This window comes from Oxyura jamaicensis, chromosome 21 (genome assembly GCF_011077185.1).
Source record: "Oxyura jamaicensis isolate SHBP4307 breed ruddy duck chromosome 21, BPBGC_Ojam_1.0, whole genome shotgun sequence".
NCBI lineage: Eukaryota > Metazoa > Chordata > Aves > Anseriformes > Anatidae > Oxyura > Oxyura jamaicensis.
Window position 1 is genome coordinate 7,940,295 of NC_048913.1, and position 22,563 is coordinate 7,962,857.

The 22,563-nt window shown below is 51.6% G+C and overlaps 2 protein-coding genes across 9 annotated transcripts in view; both read right to left on the reverse strand.

The window, feature by feature from the left end:
- Positions 1-390, reverse strand: part of RAP1GAP (RAP1 GTPase activating protein) — a 6,561-nt gene extending 6,171 nt beyond the window's left edge. For 3 of the 5 annotated variants that reach the window (XR_004755727.1, XR_004755728.1, XR_004755726.1), the window contains exon 1: positions 222-385. The gene's annotated coding sequence lies outside the window, so the exon portion shown is untranslated. Of the gene's footprint in view, positions 1-221 lie in introns of all 5 variants that reach the window. The other 2 variants (XR_004755729.1, XM_035344844.1) reach the window with 2 other exon arrangements.
- Positions 391-1,562: 1,172 nt separating this feature from the next.
- USP48 (ubiquitin specific peptidase 48) overlaps positions 1,563-22,563 on the reverse strand; it is a 32,296-nt gene continuing 11,295 nt past the window's right edge. For 3 of the 4 annotated variants that reach the window (XM_035344536.1, XM_035344535.1, XM_035344534.1), the window contains exons 12-27: positions 19,551-19,751; positions 17,916-18,030; positions 17,633-17,763; positions 15,773-15,844; positions 12,474-12,598; positions 12,205-12,327; positions 10,198-10,259; positions 9,537-9,647; positions 8,732-8,862; positions 8,368-8,474; positions 5,734-5,838; positions 4,792-4,947; positions 4,444-4,569; positions 3,961-4,009; positions 3,654-3,680; positions 1,563-3,537 (exon numbers count right to left, since the gene is read on the reverse strand). In XM_035344536.1, coding sequence (XP_035200427.1) covers positions 3,515-3,537; positions 3,654-3,680; positions 3,961-4,009; positions 4,444-4,569; positions 4,792-4,947; positions 5,734-5,838; positions 8,368-8,474; positions 8,732-8,862; positions 9,537-9,647; positions 10,198-10,259; positions 12,205-12,327; positions 12,474-12,598; positions 15,773-15,844; positions 17,633-17,763; positions 17,916-18,030; positions 19,551-19,751 — 1,664 coding nt within the window. In that variant the 3' untranslated portion in view covers positions 1,563-3,514. The remainder of the gene's footprint in view (positions 3,538-3,653; positions 3,681-3,960; positions 4,010-4,443; positions 4,570-4,791; positions 4,948-5,733; positions 5,839-8,367; positions 8,475-8,731; positions 8,863-9,536; positions 9,648-10,197; positions 10,260-12,204; positions 12,328-12,473; positions 12,599-15,772; positions 15,845-17,632; positions 17,764-17,915; positions 18,031-19,550; positions 19,752-22,563) is intronic. The other variant, XM_035344537.1, reaches the window with a different exon arrangement.

The following is a 22,563-nucleotide window of genomic DNA, read 5'->3' on the forward strand; positions in this document are numbered from 1 at the left end:
GCCCGCCCGCTGGGGTCCCTCCGCCCAGGCCCGGAGCATCCCCCCCCGGCTGCCGGTACCGGCTGAAGGTCACGGGCGCACGGGCCCGCCCCGGCCCCCCCCTCCCCAGCCTCCTCCCGGTGTCCCCGAGGCCGGCGCAGCACCGGAGGGGGGACCCCGGCACGGCGGGGGGGGGGACCCGGAGGGAGCCCGGCGGCGGGGCCCCGCGGCGCGGCACTTACCGGGGGGGCGGCGGGGCCGGTACCGGAGCGGAGCCGGGGCCGGGGTCGGTACCGGAGCAGAGCGGAGCCGGTACCGGAGCGGTGCGGAGCGGGGCCCCGCCGCTCGCTGCCGCCGCGCCGCGTCACGTGCGGCGGGGCGGGGCGGGCCCGCACCGGGGGCGGCCGGCACCGGGAACCGGCACCGGAACCGGCACCGGGACCGGCACCGCCACCGCGTAGCGAGAAAACGGCATCGGAGCCGGCGGCGGCTCCAGGAACCGGCGCTGCGAACTGGGATCTGGCACCGGCAACCGGGATCTGGCACCGGGAACCGGCAGGAACCCGGTGGGACTCCCCCCAGCTTCCCCCTGCACCCTTCTCCGGTGCCCCCGCTCCACTCTGCGGCCCAGGGAAGCTCCTAAAGCCCGCGCCCCCCAGCCCCCGGGAAGGAGCCCTCTTTTTCCTGCTGCCCCTCACCGGTACCCAGGTGCCCCCCATCCACCACCAGCATCCCCCCTCCTCCCCAGCCATGTACTGGTGGGGCTCCCTGCATCCATCCCCGGTACCCAGTGTACTGCCACAAACCCAGCCCTGAGCACCCCGCGCACCCCCACCAGTCCGTCTGTCCGTCCATCTGTCCATCCGTCTGTCCATCCCTGGCACCCAGAGCTCTCCCCCCTCATCCACCCTCCCACCCATCCCCGGTGCCCAGAGAAGCTCCATCCCTCCCTCCATCCCTCCCCCCACCCCTCAAACACCCCAGACCTTCCCCACCAGCCCCCAGCTGAGCTCCCCAGGACCCCTCCAGGGCCAGAGCTGCTCCCCCAGCACCCACCTCCCCATCAGGGCGGTGGGACGGGCACGGTGACTCGGGGTGCTCGAGGAATGGCTGGCACAGGCTCCCCGCTGCCGGGTGCCAGGAGCCACGAGCTGGCACCGAGCCGCGGCCCCGGGGAGCGCTCCTGGGGCGCTGTGCCAGCGTGGGGACGAGGGGGACGTGACCCACCGGCACGGGGATGGGGACACCGAAGTGCTCGGCCCTGCAGCTGTGTGGGCACCGGCTCCCCGACAGAAACACCTCTGTGCTGCAGCACGAGGCAGTGCCAGCCGTCGCCGCTTCCGCCGAGGGACCGCTGCCAAGCGCCACAGGGCACGGCCAAGGCGCTGGGAGCCATCGAGGCTTCGCTCGGGGAAAATGCACCCCGTTGCCAACACTTGCACCATTCCCACGCTGGTGCAATCCTGCTCACGCCTCTCAGTGTGTTATCTCGAGCTCAGAGCATCTGCACCCCTGTCTGGGGGGTGCAGGGCCCGGAGACGGCCCCCAGCCCTCGCTGTGGCATTAAAACAGGAGCGGAGAGACAACGTGTATGCGCTTTAATAAGGCTTCCACAGCTCAAATGACAACTTCAGTCCAATATGTTTGCAAATACAGACAAAACAGTAAATGCGCCTTCGATCACAGCTTGTACCTGCGTCCCCCACCTGGCCGTAAGAAACAGCGATGCTGAGGCACGGCCGTGCAGCGCCGCAGGGAGCACCGCTACAGCCCCAGCTCGCTGCTTCCAGCCGAGGTTGGAGACTTCATTTTGCAACATTATAAGCTCAAGGAAGAGATTCTCATAACATAAAAAAAAATAACAGCAGGTTGAAAAAAAAATATGGAATTTCCAAGGAGTATGTACACAAGCGAGTGCTTCAGTCTGGGAAGAATTAAAACCTCCTGCCTGTTTCCAGAGTGGAGCCGCTTTGGGCATCGGCAAGCGTGACCGAGGGCGCGCTGAATTCTTGCTGATGTCTTTACCTTGGGAAAGATCACACTGCTTTGCTGCGCCGCTCCCCCATGCGGGTCCAGCCCCAGCTTACACCAAAAAAATCCCTCCGGGGCAGCTCTGCAGTCCCAGTGCCAGCTGCTTTGCCAACTTGCCGTCCAGCCCCTCCGCTGCTGGGGACGAAGGGACAAGGAGGAGGACGCAGCGTGGAGGGCAGCTGTAGTTCTTCAGATAAAAGGTACATTTCTAAAAGAACGGGCTACCACGGTTGCTGGGAAGGGACAGACTTCCCCACTGCTCCCCGAAGCCCAAACCCCACCATCCGCCTGCAAAACTCCTCCAGTCCTTTAAAAACTAACGCTGCCACTGCAGCAACCCGGCCCTCCGCATCCACATCAAGCGCCAGTGCACGAACTGGGGTTGTGGAAACAAGTTAAAACTCTGAGGAGAACAGGAAACGTCTAACTTTATTATGGAGAAACCTCGACAGTGCCTTTTTTTTTTTTTTTAGTCTGGAAGTGGTACACTATTTCCTGCTATGAATACGCAATCAGGAGAGGGAGAGATCCTTTCTGGGAGCTACAGGAGATGTAAAAAAAAAAAATCATTAGTGCATTCCTGAAAACGAGGAGAACAGAGGGAAAACCTCTCCACATGGGAAACACCACCCACGCGCAGCCCCTTCGCCAGCTCCGGCTCAGGTGCTCTAGATTCGAAGCTCCCCCCGTGATCGGCAGAGCGCTCTTGGCAGTAACGTACTGGAGAAAGATGTTATCAAAAGTCGTTAAAATATCCCACGTTTCTAAAAACACAGTTCACAGAGAAAGACCATGTGATTATTAAAGACCATCATGTTTGGAAGTGAAACTGCAGAAGGCGAGCGGCTGAGCAAGGGAAGCCCCGCGGGGACAGCGGGGAGGCAGCTCCCCGTCCCCTCTGCACCCCCAGGCCCCGAGTCGCTGATGGAAGGCTTTTGTAGGCAGACCACAGCTTACACTTTGGGTAAATATACGAAGTTTTGAAAGAGCTAGACATTCCTCACAATTAACAATTTCTTTACTTCCATGCTGTACTGAAAGAGTAATAGTGGATCAAAGACAGGATTATCTGTAAGCAGGTTATGCCTAAAGAGTTACTGGAGAACAGATCGAGATGTTTTTGATCTACTGAATTACAACTCCTTTTTGGACAGACGAGGGTGGTATGGGATCTGCATCAGGGAATACACGAGAATGCCACCGTCTCCCTTGCTAGAAACGTCTGCCTGTAAACATGATAACGCTGTTACTGCTGCTAATCTTTCCAACCTTACTGTTGCTTTATTAAATATAAAATTGGGAACGTTCTTTTGAAGTCAGGATGTCCTTCAGTGCAATCTGCTTTGACATAAGGCATTTTGGGGGCAGTCATTTCAGAATGTGTTTCTGCCTTCTGGAAGAGTCAAGAGTTCTGTCCTGTATCCACCTTGTCTTTTAATGCCCTACCATGTCAAAATCCTCTTCCCTTCTGGTCGCTCCTTTGCTGCCAGCGCTTATAAAACCATCAGTGTCCAAGTAAACCAGTCCCTGAGGAGCAAGAAGACAACCACCAAAAGATTACGAAGCTTGCGAGGTGGAGCTGAACTTTGCGTGGGCTTAAAATGAAAGGGGGAGAAAAAAAAAAAGGAAAAAAAAAGACTCACCTTTAAATCCTTCTTCAGGCATACAAACTGGGGATGGAAAGAAAGAGGCATCACGTTAGAAGTCTCCTGACAGTCATTTCTAAAAGGATCTTTTGTCTGATCAGCAGCACACTGCAGCGCTCAGCTCTGTCTTCAGCTGACAGTTACAGGAAAGCTTCAACATCTCTATTTTCCTCTCATGTTTCTGCTGTTTCAACCCAAAGCCGACACAGCCCTATGTGGCCGCCACCGTTCCTGCCAGAAGCGCAGCAGCATTCCGCTTCCCCCAAATCCTCGCCTTCCCCAGCCGCGCCGGGGCCCCCCTCACCTTGCATAACGTCGTCCATCGCTGCGTAATCTGCAATTGGTTCATCAGCCTGGAAAACAGAAGAGGCGGGGGGTTAACGAGCACCCCGCTGGCTGTTAGCAGTGTTGTCAGCTGTACAGCTCAGTCCTGCCCGGGAGAGGAACGGGGAACTGTTGCCAGAACACCTCCTGGCACGGGCTGGGCATAAGAGGGGAGAACTCGTGCTGTAATTTTGCTGTCCTTTGGGCTGGTGCGCAGAGTTCTGCAGCACAGGCCAGCTAAGACATGTTCTTTAAAGAAAAAGAGACTTTTCCTCCCCCAAGAAGGGCAGGAGCTCCAGGAAGAGCTCGTTAAATTAAGCTGATGGCCAGCCACGGGTGGGCACGTCCGGGGTATGGCAGTTTTCATGTGCACCATAACGTGTTTCTCTTTGATTGTACAACATTTTGTTCAATTCTCTGCTTTACTCGACCTCCGTTAGCAGCCACCTCGCTCTCACATTACCTTTAATAAAATGACAGACTCGGGGATGACTCCCAGGCTGCCAAGCGTTGCGGTGTCGTCACTCAGCATCTTCCCGTCGATCGACAAATTCTGGTCGAAGGGAGCAACTGAAAATGCATGCATGATCTGTGCCAACACAATGAGACACGCTGATTTTGTGCAGAGGAAAAACATACCGCTGAACTACGCAAAAATACCGCGTTTAGAAGACAAACACATGCCTTTTGATGCCACTTGGGATTTCATGCTCTTTTCCCTCTCCATCTCCCCCCAGCCGCACTCTCTTGACTATTCGTTTCATGTTTTCTTATTCATGAACAAACACTCCTTGGACCAAGAACGCCTTACCTGTATTTTCAGCTCTTTCAGCGTCTGATTAGCAGACACAAGCAGTGCTTTTTCCCCTCGGACTTTTCGGTGCCGGGTGCTCCGCCGGATGCCTTGCTTTTGGTAAGTGATGTAGTTCTGGTGCGAGATCTTCTGGCGCTTCGCACCACCGTTGGTCTGGAAACAAGTCAGACATCAGGAGCCCGGCTCTGGCCTCTGTGCAGAATACAGCCTCCCCTTCCCCCCAGCTGCATTTCAGGCAGGTCAGTCATGCGAGGGAAAGCTCGAAGCACTGAAACGCCCCTTGGGAAGTGAATGACGCATGCAGGTATCACCAAGAGGTCGAGAGGACCGCAGGACTTGCCTTGAAACTCCGTCCCTGCTCCTGTCACCAGCAGGGTGCTTACTGTCAGCCAAGTGCCCCCTCCGCTCCAAAAAGAGAGCAAGGAAGAACTTGTCGTGTCAGGAAGACGTACGCTAGCGCATTCACAGCAGGGGACGCCGAGTGCTGCTGCCTTTCCAGGAGACACGGCTTCGCAGTGCCGGCCCTTGTTAGGGATTTGGTATTAGGAGTAAGAGCATTTAAGGCAGCCTAACACCAAGCGACCGACATTCGGGAGCAGATCTCTAACACAGGTATCTAACTTACAAAGCACTGATCGGAACGAGCCCTGGAGAATGTTTCATGCCGCGACCGTGAAGCACGCTGGCAAGGAAGCTAGAGAAAAGCCAGCACTGCTCCTACAGCTGGGTTTAAAACCAAAGAGCATGGGCGCAAAACTGGCCTTGGTAATGTAAAGTGAGACACAACGTGCAGTACGACCATGGCAGTAACACAATTTAAGACACAGTTGCTTTCTCTTTCACCTGCTAGATGCAAACAGAGGAAAAGAACTGTTCCATCATGCTGACTCAAGAGGTTGGTGCAAAACCGAGGAACCTTGCAGTATTTTTGATCTCTACCTGGTTAAAATCTGGGTCTTGCTCCCCCTCTGGCTTGTTTTCCTCCCTTTCCTCTTCAGCTTCTGAGCTGCTCACGTTCAGCTCTGGAGCAGCGTCCTTCATTACCTGAAGTCATAAAAATCATTCTGCGTAACTAACCCAGACTGTCACATCATGGCAAACAGCTTTCAGAGACTTCTAGGATGCCACCTTGATCAAATGAGCCGAGGTCGAGCAGGAAGAACCCAGGGAGCTGCTCCACATGCTCTGCAGACTTCCCCCCCCGAGCTGCATCAAACCATGGGGGACTCTGCTCAGGAGAACACTCGCAGCTTATCAAGCTTCTCTGCTGAATTGCAGGTGCTGGCTAAAAATCAAACCCCACTGCGGGGACATCCTGCTTCCTGCGGCTCAAGACCTACCCTCCTCTCCAGGCAAAGGGAAAGTCTCCAGGGGCCTGGACTGATTTCTTTCCCATTAGCTGGCTGCCTCTCTGTTCGACTAAGTGTATTACGAAAGCCCTAACACAGAGAAAGGAATATTATCTGTAAATTATATACTTATCCATCCCTGCAGCAGACCGACAAGAGGCACTCACCGCCGTTATTTATGGGTCTGGAGTTCGTAAGTAAATGAAATCTAAATAATTTACACAAACATATACCGGACTGAACATCCTTTTTATTTATAAGTCACTCCACAGGAAGCGTGGATCCGCTGGGCGTGTACACACGTCTACACTTTGGCTGGGGCTGGGGTTTGCAAGGGAGCCCAGGAGGCTGGCGCACTCGCCATTCCGGATGCCTAAGAGCTCACTTCTCCATCAATGTATTTGCAATTAAAGATGCAATCACAGCTCCCAAGCATCCAGCACCAACCGCAGCGTCCCCAGAGCCCTCTGGATTCCAGCAGTGCCGCCCTTCGGAGAAGGCGCCGTCCGCAACCTCCCTGCACCGATTTTATAGGGCCGTGACTTCCCTCCTGCAGCGTCAGCCCGAGGAGGAACCCAGGGGCTGCAGAGGAGGGACGAGGGGGTGGAAAAAAACCTCCCTGACTTTCTGAGGTAAAAGCTGGCAGGAAGGAGGCAGCGGCTCTGAGTGCCGCCATTCGCAGTACTCGCTGGTGAGAGCCCGGTGCCCGCGCAGCTGACGTGCTGCTTGCGGGCACCGTCACCGCTTCGCCCCTCGCTGGGGCTGCCCCGCTAATGAGAGATCTCGTGTGCCAGCTCTCGCCCCCTCTCACCGTCTCCAGCTGCTCGGCAAAGAATAGCTGCCTGTTTTCAGCAGCCCTACGTGTGAGCGTGGTCCCGTCCGGCACCAAGAGGAAAACTCCTCCTCTGCGCTAGCGCCAAGATACAGCCTTGGGACTCAGCCTCCAGGCAGGCTGCAGACCTGCAGCAGGGGCTCAGGACCACGCTCTGTGCTCTGCGCCTTACAGACGAGGCAGAAACCCCCAGCACCCTGCAGTTCTCTAGGCTCCGTCTCTCCCATTTAGAATAAGGCTGGAGGTGGAAAAAAAAAATCTCACTGATCTCACACTGCAAATGTGGAGGGAAGATTTTTGCCTCCCTCCAGCTTTGTTTCTACAAGGAAGGCCAGGAAGCCTTTGCCTTGATGCTCCTGAATTAAGTTGATCCGACCATGCTGAGCTTCGCAGACCTGTTGTGTGCCTGAGCGCAATCACTAGAGGATGGAAGAGCTGAAGGCACTTCGGGAACCTGCTGGCAACCAGCTACTCATGCGTCTAAGTGCTCTGAAACCCTTTAAGCACCAGTTCAGATTGGAACTACTGCGACACAGCTGCATCACTCTTTGCCCCATCCTGGAAGCTGTCGGGGGATGTTTTTATCAGATCTACGCTGCTGTGACTGTCGTGGGTTCAGCGGCCTCCTGTCATCAGCTGGATCTTGGCGTCTTTACCTGAGCTTACCCACAAGCCTTGGATTCCCCCTTACAGCACAGAGCAGGCCCTAAGAAGGGGAACTGACTGTAACCGGCTTTCAGATACCTGTAAAGCCACTTCCAGTCCAGTTCTGGACCTCACGCTGATCCCATTAAGACAGCAGTAAAGCAGACACAAGTCACAACGTTGTAAGGGATCTTTAAAACCACTTTTGTGTTCACTGCTCTTTTACCAGCTTGAAGACTGAAGAGCTTATTTCTATCTAGGAACAAATGTCACTTTAGCAACCAAGAAAGGAAACGACAAATACTGGAGGGGGAGGAGAACAGGTAGAGCCTGATAGCACGACTATGAGGACAGAGACGGTTACGACACTGCCTAAAATAATCAGAACTGGCATACAAATACCTGACACACAAAGACCACCAGAAGGGTTTGGACTGGCAAAATGAAGCCTTGAGGAAACCAAGTGTTCAGAGCAACTACATCCAGTGTTCCCATTTGCCATTTTTGCCAAAGCAATAGCTTCCACGAACCAGAGCCAGGTGCTTTCTGCCCACTGAAAGCGGCCCCGCACTGCACCACCATTCCCACCTGCAGGTCCCACCTTGCAGGGACGCAGCAGGCTGCGATAGCTGCCTCGCCACTGTGTTCAGATGGCTGTTTATTTAGCTGTTTGAGTTCTCAGTTGGTGCAGTTTCTGTTAAATGAAATGGTGCCAGGAGGAGTGAGGACCAAGGGAGAGATCCGTACCTTTTTATTATCCACCACTTTATGGATGTAGATAGTTGCTTGGGTGTACTCACGCAAGTCCCGCTGCTGTTGGCATAACAGCCCTTCTCTGCATTCTGGACAGAGTTCTGGGGAGGCACAAAGGAAAATGCATTTAATTGCTTCAGCTCCTTGGAGACATGGAGTATATGCACCTGCCCAACGCCTCTCACCGCTAACCCAGAGCAGCTCACATAACGAGGGGCATCTGCCACGCTCAGTGTTTACTGCGGCTGCTGCGGATCCCCTTAGATCTGACCCTTTATCCAAAAAGAGCCTTTTCCCAGGAAGTCAGCACCAATTAGCAACACAACAGAGCACAGACGGCAGTAAAAGATTCACTCACTGGGCTCGGAGGTGTAAAGTGCACTCTCGGGGTCTGCCCCAGCAGCTTGTGTTCGGGTGATTTTGATGACATGATCCACAACGAACAGTTTTTGAATCCTCTCCCACTCACTGGGCCATATTAGAGCTATACTGTGCAAAGAAACAAGAACGTGCTTTATGACATGGAAAAGCCAAGCCCCAAGCACGCAGTGAAAACAGCGCTGAGCTTCTGAACAGCCTCCCTTTTTCATTTTAGTCTGCGGGTGAAAGAAGGGCAGCGAAACCAATCCATAACCCCAGCTACATGAGAGGGCCTGGATGCCCAAGATAACAGGGAAGAGGAGTGTGTTATTAGTGACACTGTTATGCTCCAGTCGTGCCCAGCACGCACAGCCGGAGGGAGGAAGGAGAAGTGGAAGATCTGCTACATTTTTAGTTCTGCATCACTGCAGAAGCAAGGCTATGGAGCATAAACTCCAGCCCAGCATCCAGTGCTCCAGGGATAAGTCTCACAGAAAACAAATCTTAAAGGAAGCTACATGTTTCTAATGCCCCCTCAGATTCAGGGTTGTTTATTGTTAGGAACTAGCCAGGCTTAAGTAAGCTCTTTTTTCCTGAGACAGCATCCTTTGACAACTGGGGTCTTGACCTATATGAAGATTTACACTAAGGTAGGCCTGAGAAAGCGTCTGTGTTAATTTTGTTCAAAGGACAGCATTTGCTCCTCATGTTGCTGCAGCTCAGCAAGCCTCTGGGAATGCTCCGAGGCCCATGAGAGACAACAGCACCCGGCAAAGGCAGACACGTGAGCAGAAGAAACTCACAGTTTAGAGTCTTCTTTGGTCATGGAAGCATAGGTGAACATGAGGCCCCCATGGGGGCAGAGAAGAGCGCTGTTTCCTACCGAGGACACAGGACTGCATCGTGTTGGCCTCCTGCTCAGGCAAAGAAAAGGAACAGAAAGTTGTTTGTAAGCACGGTCAGGTTATTTCATGTGGAAGAAAAAGATCGCAAGTCTGCAGGCAGCTGAGAAGAGGAAGTCACAGGTGAGTATTTACAGAAGGCATTCCAGTGGGCAATATTAAGCTACCACCATCAAGGAAATCAGATCTGCGTTCCTGCGCGCTGCAAAATTACTCCCATACTTGCAGAGATTTCCATCTCGTACCACCAGCAGCCCGTGGAAACGGGACTGAGTGGTGACCTTTGCCTAGGATACAGCTTCAGACAGATGAAAAAACTAATCAGGTTACTATCTAATCTGACCATCTGGTTAAGACACAGTAAACAAGGAAATTCGGATTCTTACAATGTATTACAACTGCTATGAGCACAGGGTCCAAGTCCTGCAAAATCAGCTTCCTTGTTTCCGCAAAGGCCAAGCACGGGTAACCACACACACCAGGTTCAGAAGTGAAATTGCTGTCTGCAGCACACCCCCAAAGGAACAGAAATTAAAAGCACCAAGAACCTCGAGCTGGTTACCTGACAAATTTCCTCCATTCTTCTACAAAGAACTGCGAAACAATATACAGCTCATCTGTCTCCTGGAAGACAAGAGAAAAAAAATAATAAAACAAATCTTCTGTTAATTAATCCAACAATAGAGAGGCAGTGACTGTTAAGCTTTTTCTGCAGTGCTCATTCTTTTTGAGATCTCAGCGTTTTTACCATGACAACTCCATCCGAGCACACTGGGAAAGGCAAGTAAAATAATTTGAGATCAAGCACTAAGTACTTACATTACTAATCTCGTGTTTATTACAAAGTTAATTTAGCTTTAGATCCAATTACCTTTAATTCATAGCAGGAAACGGTCATTTTCCCTAGAGCAGCTAAGGCTCTCCGGCAGTGTTTCTGTCGCCGGGTACTCCTTCGTGTACTCGGGGTCTGGAGCAGACACATCTACGTCCCCCCGTGGGGATGGGGTGAGAGACCACCCCATCCCGCCCTCCCTTTCCTCACTGAGCAAAATCCACAAGTGGTTGCTTTCAGCAATAGCACGCACAGATTCAGAACCAGGGACGTGCAACCTCACAAGGCAGAATTTTTGGGACATTTTTCTGGCCCCTAGTGATTTGCTAGTATACAGTCTGATGCTGGCAGCTCCCAGACAAGAAACCACGGAGATCCTAAGAGCTGGGTGACAAAATGATTTCTGTGCTCACCTGTCTGCCTCCCCTAATGCAGATTTAAGGGCTCACTCCATCTTTCTGCAGGAAAACTCCTGATGTGTGCATGTGTAGATATAATTTTAATGCCTTCATATTTCCTAGATTAAACTGCTCCCGTTTGGCTCTATTCTTTCCTTTTTTCCCTGGACCTCAACTGTTATGGGTCAGGAAACCTCACAAAGATTGTGAGCCCTGAATGCTGCTGGTAGGACCTGCCAGCTCTCCTTCGGAGGCTCAGCAGAGCATTGCCCATTTAGTCCCTCCTGGGTTCAGCAGCACAGATCCAAGCTGACCTCAGTATTTATTCCTGGCCAGAGCTGCTGGTGGCCCCGAGAAGGGACCGGGAGCAGCAGGCTGCCCTCACACGTAGGAGCAACCGAGGCAGACACCTGCCAAAGCAGCTTGGCAGGATCCAAGAGTCAATCATTAATCAGCACTGCGAGACACCCAGGAGCCAAGGCGTGGAGCCCGGCCAGCAGCTTGTGCCATTTCTCTCGAACTGCCTCAAAGCCCCGACGTGCCGACAGCTCTTAAGAAGGTCCTGGAGAGCCGCACACCCGAACCGGAGAGAGGCTGGTACAACAGGTGCTGTGTGACTGCCGCTCCTATTTGCACGGCTTCAGCGTTTCGGGCAGCCCCCCACACCCTCTGCCAGGCGCGAGACAGGAAAGGACACTGGAAGAGCTGGGGCACACGTGAATTTTGTCCTACCATCAGCACAAGCCCAGTGGGAAGGCAGCCTAAGGGCGGTGGATAGCCCTCTCTCTCCACTGGCACGGCTGCACCGCGTAGGTACTTCTAGGGACGGATGTAACCACTGCAGAAATATTGTCCCTGCTTATCTAGCTGACTCCAGGCCAGCGACAGCTATATTGGCACAAGAGCAATTCTCGTGTATCTACAGCAGGGCTGTGTGCCAGCGCAGCTAATCGGGGGAAATCACACCTCGGCGCAGCGTACTTGCGAGCTCCACTGGCACAGGCAACGCCGGCGCAAGCACGGTCTCACGCAGACCGAGAGAACAATCATCAGCCAGTGTCTCTCGCAGTCAAAATTTCATAGGGGAGGGATAAAAACTTACAGAATTGCTGCCCATCTGCCACCACTTGTCTGCAAAGAGATGGCACAGGCTGCGCAGGGCATGCCCAGCCTGCGCGCTCCCAGGCAGGCAGACGGGGCAGGCAGGAGGGCTCAGCTGGGGATGCCGCTCCCGGGGATACTGCTCCCAAAAAGCAAATTTTGGGCAAAGCAGCAGGGAATGCCAGCTTCCACCTGACAGCCTTCCCCCCTGGCCCCTCTAGCATCCCCCTTCCCCTACCTGAGGCCAGCTGCCCAGGCAAGGCCTGCATTTATCGTGGAATAGGTTCTGGAGAGAGGTCTTCTGCTCGCTGGCCATCATCTTATGCAGAGCTTCATTTTCTTCTCCTTCACGCTCCAAAATCTGCATGAAACAGTTAGTTCGTGCTTCAGTTCCTCACGGCTATTAAAAGGCAACACTGCTTTTCTCCGCTGCATTAGGTAGTGAAAACCAGAACCACAACCACGCGCTTACAGTCAAACGGGTAACATTATCGGCTAGTCAAATACCTTGCACTGGGAACAGCACTCTTTGTTATTTGGGAATTCAGGGGCCTTTGGAAAATATTGCTTGAGTTTCTTCCAGGCTTCCTTCGAAACCACCCTCCTTTCGTTTTCAGATATGCACAGGTCACCTGCACGGAGAGAGCCAAGAGAAGGGCTTTGCTCTTGACGTGCTCAGCCATGTTTTGCAGCCCTAACTAGATTTAAGAGATTACAGGGTATAAATGTGGGGGAAGATATTCATGCACTTATCAGGCAACACCATGTCAGCAGAAAGACCACAACTAATACACAAAGTCACCTTCAACTTCTTTATCGTGTCCTTTGTTCAGGCAGGCAAAAAAAATCATACGCCTTTAATTCACATAAACGTCCTTTGGGTCTCAGAGCCTGTGAACCAAGCAGCCCATCAAACACAAAGCAGGCCGAGGCAGAGACAGATGCCTGGAGAAGCAAGGACAAGCCAGGGAGGGCACTAGGCTGATGTTTTCTGATCTTGGCTATGTGGAGCTGTGATTTCATGGTGACTCCACTTTTCAAGCTGCAGACCAACCCTGTGCCCCACGAAACAGGAGCCAAGTGCTTTCCGTGCCCACGAAAAACCAACTTAGCACGGTACATAACCCGACTGCCTCACGTGCTCTATGCAAGCCCCTCGGAGTCCCAAAGGGACGTGTTCCCCCTGCCTGAGAGCCGCCCTTCCCCAGGCGTGGTTCGAACACCTTTCAGCTACACCTGGTGAGTGTGGGGAACTCCCCAGGATGTTCCCACAGCCCCGGTTCACAGCCAGCTGCAGACTCCTTGCAGGAGCACCCACCACAGAAGCAGGCAAACAGCTGAAGGGCAGAGCTGGGAAGAACTTGGCTGCCCGCAGCCGGGGGGAGTAACTGGGGTGTGAGGACAGCAAGCAAGATTTACCACCCAGACTCCTCACCTCATTATCCAGGCGACTGACGCTCAAGGAACAGGAAAGGATGGGTTAGGGCAAGGGATCTGTGCTTGTCGTTTTAGCGACGGCACTACCAGAGAGGTTACACTGACGCCTCTGGGCACCGCGCGTACGCGTGACCAGGGGTGCTCCAGCGGCTGAGCTGGGCTTGGGAAAACCCGAGAGCACAACAGCTCGGGGACGCGGCGGCTGCCTGCCAAGGGGAAAAACACAGCCACATCTCCTCCGGGACAGCCGCTGGGAAGCCGAGGCTCGGCTGCGCTGCACGCATGAGAAATGGGAGCAAGCCGGGTTGGGATGCAGTATGGGAATACTTGTGCCTCAGTGGGGATCTTACCAGCAAGGGGGAGGCAAAACAGCAACCACAAAGTTGTGGTGGCGGTGCCAATAGGGGTCCAGCAAAGGAGGTGATGTCCTACTATCTGCTCCGCATTTCTATAGCCTGAGAGCTCAGCAGGCAGAAGACACGGATAAAAGGCTCCTTCCTCCCCGCCCTCTGGCAGCTCTTTAACATTACAGCAGCTCCCCGGCCCCACTGACGGCAGCTTTCCTCCTTCTAGCTAAGCCTGGACCTCTGCCAGTCCCCGAAAGGAAAAAATAGCAAGGCTCCCCTCCTGCCTTTCCTCTAATAAACAGAGGTCAGGCCGGACTGCTTCGGAGCAGCGCTCGGCCCCTCGTTCTTCATCAAACACGACCGAGTGGCCCAGCTTTACCATATGAGGAGGCAGGACCAGGCTGCCTTCCAGAGCCAGCAAGGATGGGAAAATGAGCTCGTACAAATAAGGGCCCTGACACCGTGTGATTAATGAAAACAGACTAATATGCTGTGGAGTGAAAGAGGTGGAAAAATCAGATCTGAACGCGTGGGGAAGAAGTGCTTTGCCATCTGGAAGATGACCACCCTAACCGCTGATGACCCTGCTTCCCCCTCCCACAGTCTCTCTCCAGGGACGTGTTTTGGGCACAGGCATTACAGAAGTCTTACCTTCTGTAAAAAAAATTATTTGCCAGGGTTGGAAACTACCAGAGAGCGAAAAATCACTGCAAAGACGTAGAGAGACTTCGTAAGGGAACACCCGGATGGCATGTCTGGAGGCGAGCCAGACCTCACAGATAAAGGGCTGCCTTTTCCAGAGAGCACCAACAAGGCAGTGCCTTCCTCTACAGCCAAATTAAGGCTGAATTACTGAAACTACAGATTTGCTGATACTCTCCAGAGGAAAATTTTAAGTTTGCAGAGGTGGAAAGGTTGTTTTCAATGAGTAAGCGAAGGTCAGCTCAAGCTGATGAGAAGCGACCTGCCAGTTGCCCCCACACTTAATATTTATTCCAGCACGGCCCAAAGTAACAGATAAACTAGCAATTTACCAGCGTAATGTTTTTATGATGTCTGGCTGCATTAAATGTTTCGGCACCGCACCGCGTTTTTATTTAAAAGCAGCAGCCTTGCGGCACTGGGAAATACGGTGCAAAGGCTCTGTGCAAAACAGGTAACACCGTGACAAAGTGCTTCAGCACTGCTTGACGATGAGGCTTTATCAAGCCATTACTCTACATCTTTGATTAGCCTTAATGACAGGAGATGTGTTGCTAATTTATGGCATGTTTTTCTCTTAGTAGGAACGAGACCAAGCGTCCCGGGCAGAGCTGGCAGGGAAATCAATGCTTCCAAACAGGAGCCTACAGTGGAACACAATTATGTTTGAGAGTGACGTACAAGCTAAGAAGTGAGATTCAAACAACAGCGTAGCCAAGGATGTAGCTAACCAACCATCACTTAGCAAAACAACCAACATCAGGTCAAAACCTTATGTAAACAGACACCAAAGCACAGCAGGTGGGTAAATCAATACGCTCAGGAGTCCCAGCCACTCACAGATCCGCCCGAGTTTCTCCAGTTGTTAGGGCAGTGATTCTGTACTCCGAGAGTTTAATATAAACTGAGAGAACAAACTGACGCTCTCAGCTCCAGCCTTGACTGATTTACACCATCTATTTTTTCTAGAATATCCTAAGACTTTCAGAGCTTTAACGTGGCTGCAAACCTTTGGTGCCACCCCCACTCCATCACGTCGCTTCGTTAGCGAGAGGAAGAGAAGCCACCTCCTGCAGCCTGGCTGTGCTTATTCACACCCTTTCCGCTACTTACAGGATTCGGTGGACTGTACCACGGTAGTGCCATTACATACAAAAGCTCAAAGTTTTTAATATCAAGAAAGACCAGAAAAGGAGAATAAAGTACACTTCTTCAGTAACTACTTATGCTGGTCTTAGCTGCAGCGAAGGCTACAAGGTTAATGTCTTGAGCAGTGGGCGACAACAGACATGTTCAGCTCCATCCCCCGCAGAGACTTACCATGTGGGCAAACAATGTCTTCATTAAAATTTAACTCTTCTTCCTCCTCTCTCTTCTCTTCATTCGATTCGTCTATTAAAAAAAAAAAAAAAAGATCACAGATTTCCTCTCTGAAGGAAAAGCAAAATCTTTGGGGGACCGAAGCCTGGTTTCCCTTCAAATCACAGCAAAACTCTTAACCCAGGGGAGGCACAGTTATCCTCAATGCATGGCCTGCTTGCCCAGAGGCCAGGCTGGATTACACGTAGGAGTGCTTTGAAGTGTGTGGAGCACAACACCATCCTTTGTGAGATTACAAAGGATGCATTTGTTCCGGCTAAAGCACCACAGGGGTTCGCTGCTCCCAAAGATCTCAGATCAGAGTTAACCAAAACCTCTAGGTGAGAGCAGAGCGAGCAGAAACCTTCCTGGCAAAATATTAGTCAGCTCATTGCCTTGAGGATACTAATCTAAACCAGATGCTCCCTTTGTAGCTTTGGGAGGGAATCACATGAATGAGCCCAGACCTGCGTGGCTTGGAAAAGCTGGTGGGAAAACCTGGGGGCGAGCCTGAGCTTCTCCCTCACTGCACAGCGCCCGGGACCAAGCGATGCCAGCCACGAGCCGGAGCCGCACGTGCCTGATGAGACAAGGGAGAGCCAGCGCTGCGCCCTGCCATTAGCTATTCGGCAGAGAATTAAACAACCTGCTCATCATTAGCCGTAATTAACGATGATCCAGCTAGCAGAGCTGATTTCTACGTTTTCAACGGGGGCACTTCCAGCAGCGGGTGTGAGAGCAGAGCTCACTCCCCTGGTGTGAGCAGCGACGGGCAGGCTGCGCCACCGAGAGCACGCTGCTGCTCTGGCACGTGAGCCCGCAACTGCAGCCAGGCTGTCAGCGAGCTGCCCTGTGCTCGTGCTCCCACAGCCAGGACAAACATTTACAAATGATAGTTCAGAACTGCAGCTCTATAGGCAGAGGCACTACCCATCGAACAGGAGCATTACCAACACAATACTGTTAGTCACAGTTTGCAACAAGCCAGCTACCGAGCAAGCTGGCTCGTGAGCAGTTAAAATGTACTTTCTGGGAGGTGCAGCCTGCTTTGAAACCAAGGTGACCCCCGAGGAATCGCGTGTGGGACAGTAACTCAGCTGCTGATGCAGAGACGTGCCCTTTTCTCAATGGATGCCACCAGCTCCATCTGCAGCGCCAGCCCAGAGGTATCACGAGGGCTGCGGTATCGGGTGTTCTGAGCCTTCAAACCCAGGATCAATGCAATTAGCTGATCATCTCCACTTTCATTCAAATAAGCTTCTTGATCTCAGTTAAGAAACAAAAAGCTCGATAAAATCAATTTTCCAAAGGTTTGAGAAGAGAAGGCAAATAAAAAACCCCATACGTTCTCACAAACATATGATACAGGCATAGAAGAGAATCCAATTCATGATTTTTTTTTCCTAGGCTGTGTTTTGCCAGTGCTGCTTTACCAGCTGTGCTGTTTCATCCATAGGCCTTTGCAATAAACATCTCCATTCCTTCCCCAAGATAATTTTCCTGTTTCTTCCTTCCCTGCGCGCTCTCATTCAGATAAAAGTAGATGAAAAGATCATGTGTCTGGGGCGGTAATTCTACGCAGCTCTGTAAAACTACTTATTACCTCATCTTCTTCTCTCTGTATGAAGATCACCCAGCAGTTCTGAAGCTTATCAAATAAAAAGCTCCTTAAATTAAGACTGCGTTATATCAAACCACCTGAAGTGCCTTCCCTCCCTATTCATACAAGGGAAGCAAAACAGCACACGCCAGAACACCTGACGTGTCTTTTGTTAGGAGGTATCAGTCAGAGCTGGTGGAGCTCTACAGCAGCAGAACTACCTTTGTTTTGTGCATTTCCATTCATTTTTCCGTTACTGTGCTCTGCGTCTTCGTCTTGCTCATTTAATTGCTCCAGAGCCAACTGACGCCAGCTCCGCAAGGATGCCTTTCCAACCCAAAACCCGTCATTCCTGCAGAGAGAGAACAGCATTGGCAACACAAATCACAACTCTGTTCTCCTTCAGAGACCAAACGGTAAAATCTTTGGGAAAAAGCTATTTAAACCTTGTTAGCACTGCCAAGAGATCTCTGACAATGTTTGAAAGCACCAGGACTTACGTACCCCTTCACTGTTATCTTCAGCAGGTTCGTAACGGTTTTGTAGTCTTCGTTTAATTGGTTCTTCAGTCGCAGGATTCGGCACCTTTCTACCACGCAGTCCTTGCAAAGTGCTTTGACTGGGGAGGGGGAAAAAAGAATTGTAATTACTCCAGCACACGCTGCTGAGCATCTCGCTGGTTCAAGCACCGCTGTTCAGAAGTGCCTAGACAGGTGTAAGGTGCGCACCAACTATCGGTCTCACGACCTCAGATTTCACATGTAAATGAGGTCCCTGGGGTAACTGCCAGCTCGGGCCCCGCTGGAAGTTTAATAAGCATAAAACGCTTCAGATGAGGTGTGATCTGTTCCGCTAGCTTCACAGCTCTGCAAAGCTGCTGTCAACAGTTTGCAGCCACAGCTGCGAGCGAGCTCACACCAACACAGACCCAGGAGTCAAAAGGCAGGACAGTTGAGGCATGTGCCAAAGCCGCCGGGTTGCTGCTCTTCCGTGGCAGGAAGATGCGGTACAGACATCTTCAAAACGCCACTGGTGGCCATCCCTGCTTCCTGTACGCTGGGATGAGAGGGGAGCCCTGTCACTCAGCCTGGGGAGCTCCTGCATGCGGCCGCATGGCACTTAGCCAGCTAAACCCAGAACAAAGCCTCCTGCAAAGCTACGCTGGACTAGCAGGAGTGCAAGCCCTGTGGCTGGGCTTACATTTCCACGCGAGAGCAAGAGGAGCCAGAGGGATCATCTGGTGCACGATCCTTCCCTCTCCGTCATACCCAACAAAGAAACCTGCAGGAGACCTTCCAGTTGACTGATAAAGGTTGTCCTGCTTTTACAAAGGCTGCCTGCATCGCAGTAGTTTCTGCTGGTTGCGTTTCTTCCCTGTAAGGGCCTAGCAGGAGCTGAGCTAATTTGGTCTCAGTGGGAGTTACTGAGCCCCTTTATAAAAGGAAGCAAGCCTGGGGCTTGATTAAGGGATGCCTGGTCAAGGGCTTACCCCAAAAATCACACGCACTGCAGATGTGTGCAACACAAACATGTTCAGCAACAGGTGTGTGCTTCTGTCAAATGAGGCAGCTTGGGACAGGCTAGAGGGGAAAGAGCGTGAATGACTTCCTTGGCCGGCGCACATCCACGCTGCTCCAGAGTGCAGGCTGCTGGCAAGAGGCAGCACAGATCCGCGCGCTACACAAAACACTGCCCACGCAGGATCTGCAGGTGCTGCAGGCATGGAGAATTGTTTTGAAGAGCCTGGGGGTTGCATGTGCAAGTTGTGCTATTTCATACAGCCAACCTCATAAACCCCTCCAAACGCTAAGGTGGTGGTAGGGGTTTTTTTGAACCTAGGTGCACCATTGCTTTCTTAGAAATTACTCTGTGCACAGCTCTTTCTAGACAGAGCAGAATTCAGGTCTGAAGCAGAACCTGCAATCAGACTAACTGTGTTTGTTTGAATGCTAATGTAGTTAAGTGATTTAAATGAAACAAAGCGCCCAGAGATAGCAGCGCAGCACAAAAGCTATGTGCAGAAATAAAGTTGTGTTAATAAAGGATGACCCAACGAGGGGCTGGGATCAGAACAGGGCTCTAACGTGCGTTCAGCACACAAGGTGGGACTCGGAGAGGGGGCTTTGTCTGCCACCTTACCATTCAGCCGGGGTCCTCCTCCGTATCTCCTGTAGAAGAAGTCAGCCACGTACTCTGATATCCTCTTCATAATACAGATTTTGTCAGGGTGGAGTTTCCCATGCGAGCACAGGCAGGCTGTGTTATCTATAGGTTTCGGAGGAGTAGACTCATCCAGCCATTTCTGCAGCCACTCAAGAGAGATGAAGTCGTATGGGGAACCTGAGAGGGAAAAACACGAAGAGAAACAAGCCCATACGCGTCAGCGAGTTTGTGATACGGCAGATGGTATTTTATAATTACTCTGATTTCAACGGTACTTTTAAAAATTAACAGGCCATCACCGTTGATTAAATCCCCGCAATACAAGTTTTCAAACATCTGACACAGCTCCCCTGTCCAGCTCTCATCCCGGCACTGCGGACGTATAGCTGGGCATCTTGTGGCAGAAGCTACGTGGAACTGGATCCGTGAACAACCGGTCACTGGGAACTCAAACCATCGACAGTGGGGCACTCAGAGCAGCAGAGGGAGCATTTTCAGACTGCGAAGCCTTTAGGGGCTCGTTGCAGAGCAGTCCAGGAAAAGGCAAGGTCTTCCTAATATCCGTTGAGGGGCAAGCATAATATTTAAATTGCGATCACACATTAAAGGCTCTTTCCACAACCGAGTGAGCTCATTGGGGTAGATTTAAAAATAAAAGACAACCACAGCAAAGAGATGAGGTCAGCGTTCATCTCTTCCCCACAGTGCCCAAAATTTCAGTGTTATTCTGGGACACACTTACAACTCCGGGTGAGAGAGACTGAAGCACTGTGAAATTTACAGTGCAAATACTAACTCGCTCGCTCAAATGTTTTAGTGCAAGTGTGATTTTTTTTTTTTTATTTTTTTGAAACAGAGCAGCAGGCTCGCCCTTGTTTGTCGAAGGTGAAGCACATCACACAAAGCCTGGGTTCAGAAGCAGGTCAGATCAGTATGAGCAGCGAAATGGCTCTGTATGAAATCCCCATATCTTCATACTAAGGCCCTGAAATGATGCACACATCCGAAGAACAAGCACGACAATGTTTAAAGAGAGTTGTGCATTTTGAAGCTGCTTGCTGAGGATTAAATGGAAATGCAGCCACGGCAAAGCGGCTCATCTCAGTGCTTTTGCCCATTTCCATTAATGGCAATCTGAGTTCCTAGATAGGTTCATAATGACACACTGAGCAACGAACACGGGTGTGAGAACAAAGCAGCTTTCTTTTTGCACATCGAGCCCAGCCAACGCCAGCAAAACAAATGCTGCAGCTTCTGCGAGATGACTGGGAAATTAGCAGGATAGGCAGGAAATTAAACACATACTGCTGACGTGAGGAGGACAGTTCTGAAACCGAGGGGAAGAGTAATGTTAGTTACATTTATCAAATGAGCACAAAAACATGTTTCATACAAAGGAGCAACAGAGAAGCTACAGCAAAATACTTTGTCCTAAAACTTGCACTGGATCTTCACAAGGCCTGGTGTCAAACCCTCTCCTCTGCAGGATAAATCAGCAGTATTTTCATCTTACGCAACACCGTCAGAGTTCCACAGCCATGACCTCCAGAGAACTGCAAGGCTGTCAGAAACGGTTTGCTAGTTCGGGATGAAAGCTGCCTTCCCCAGAAAGTACGCCTTTTTTTTTTTTCTGGGGCAGGCTCTACAAAGCTGGCAGAAAATGTGTCTGCACAGCTGTAGAGAGTCCCGAGCTCCTGAGGGACGAGACGTGCAGCAGCTCTGGGATAACGCTGCTTCCAAGCTGTGCTAGCAAGCTGCTATGCCCAGGATGTGCCCGGCAGCAAGGGTGGGCAGCGGGTGCCCCCAGGGCAGTGCTTCAGGCCCTGCCACCTACAAACAGGGGCAGAGGAGCTGGGGTCTGTCTGCACCTGCACTTGTAAAAACATCTTTCTGAGATTTATTCCTTTATCGTGTTAGGAATGTCAAAAGCAAACTACTTTGTTTCTGCTAAAGGGGATAAAAACGCACCAGGATTGCGCTTGCTGCTCCTTTTTAATGGTGACTCACGGCAGATTCATATCTCCACCACAACCATCCACCGCAGCTTTGATTTAACGGTGACATTTTAACACCCCTCAGACTTGCAGGGACTCGGCAAGCCGAGCTGTGACACCCTCCCATTCGTGAGTTAAGCGCCCATGTTCTCAAAGCTGGGTTCATAAATTGAAGAGGCAGACATTTACGGGAGCCGAGCTCTCTCGGCGCGGGAAGGCTCGTGAGATGTTTATGTTCTCAGCAATAGTCTGCTGTTCAACCACTTAAATCTTGCTGCTGGTTCTGAGCTCTGGACCCTCATTTCTGAGAAGTGAGTAAAAGATATTGAAAGCTAAATATCAAATTGTCTAACAGGCCACACAAACATTTTAAATTCCTTACAGTTTGGGGGAGTTTTTAGGAGATGCGCAGAGCGGAGGGAGGGAGATTCCCCAGGCTGGACCGACAGAGCAAGCTCATGTATGCTTGCTCAGAGAAAGACAGGAGAGAGGCAGCAGGGGGATAAAAATCCTAGTGCTCAGACACGTTAAAGCAACAAGACACAAGGAGTAGTAGGAAAGGATTAACCTCAGTCACTCATCACATGGATTGTGAAGCTTAGACATGGGGCTTCGAAGCCTCAGCAAGGATGATTCAAATCATTTTCTGCTGGAGGCCAAGCATTCTTGTACTCAGTTACCTGCTGATTAATTTAGACCAACAGCACCAAAACTTGATGTGAGCTAGCAATTTGAGACAGGGCAGTTATTCTGCCTCGATGCTACTAAGCTCTAACGAGATGAGCTGCTCACTGGGCAGAAGAAAACGGTCACAATGCATGGAAGCATACAGGGGACTGACTGATGGGGAAGGAGCAAGAGGGAATTAATGCCAGAGGCCATTAAAATGAGCAAAAAAGGAGAAAAATAGGTTAAGGCAGATAAACAAGAGAGGGAAAGCAAATCCTAAGTATGCATACAGCAACAACAGACAGCAATTGCTTTCTTCCTCAGAG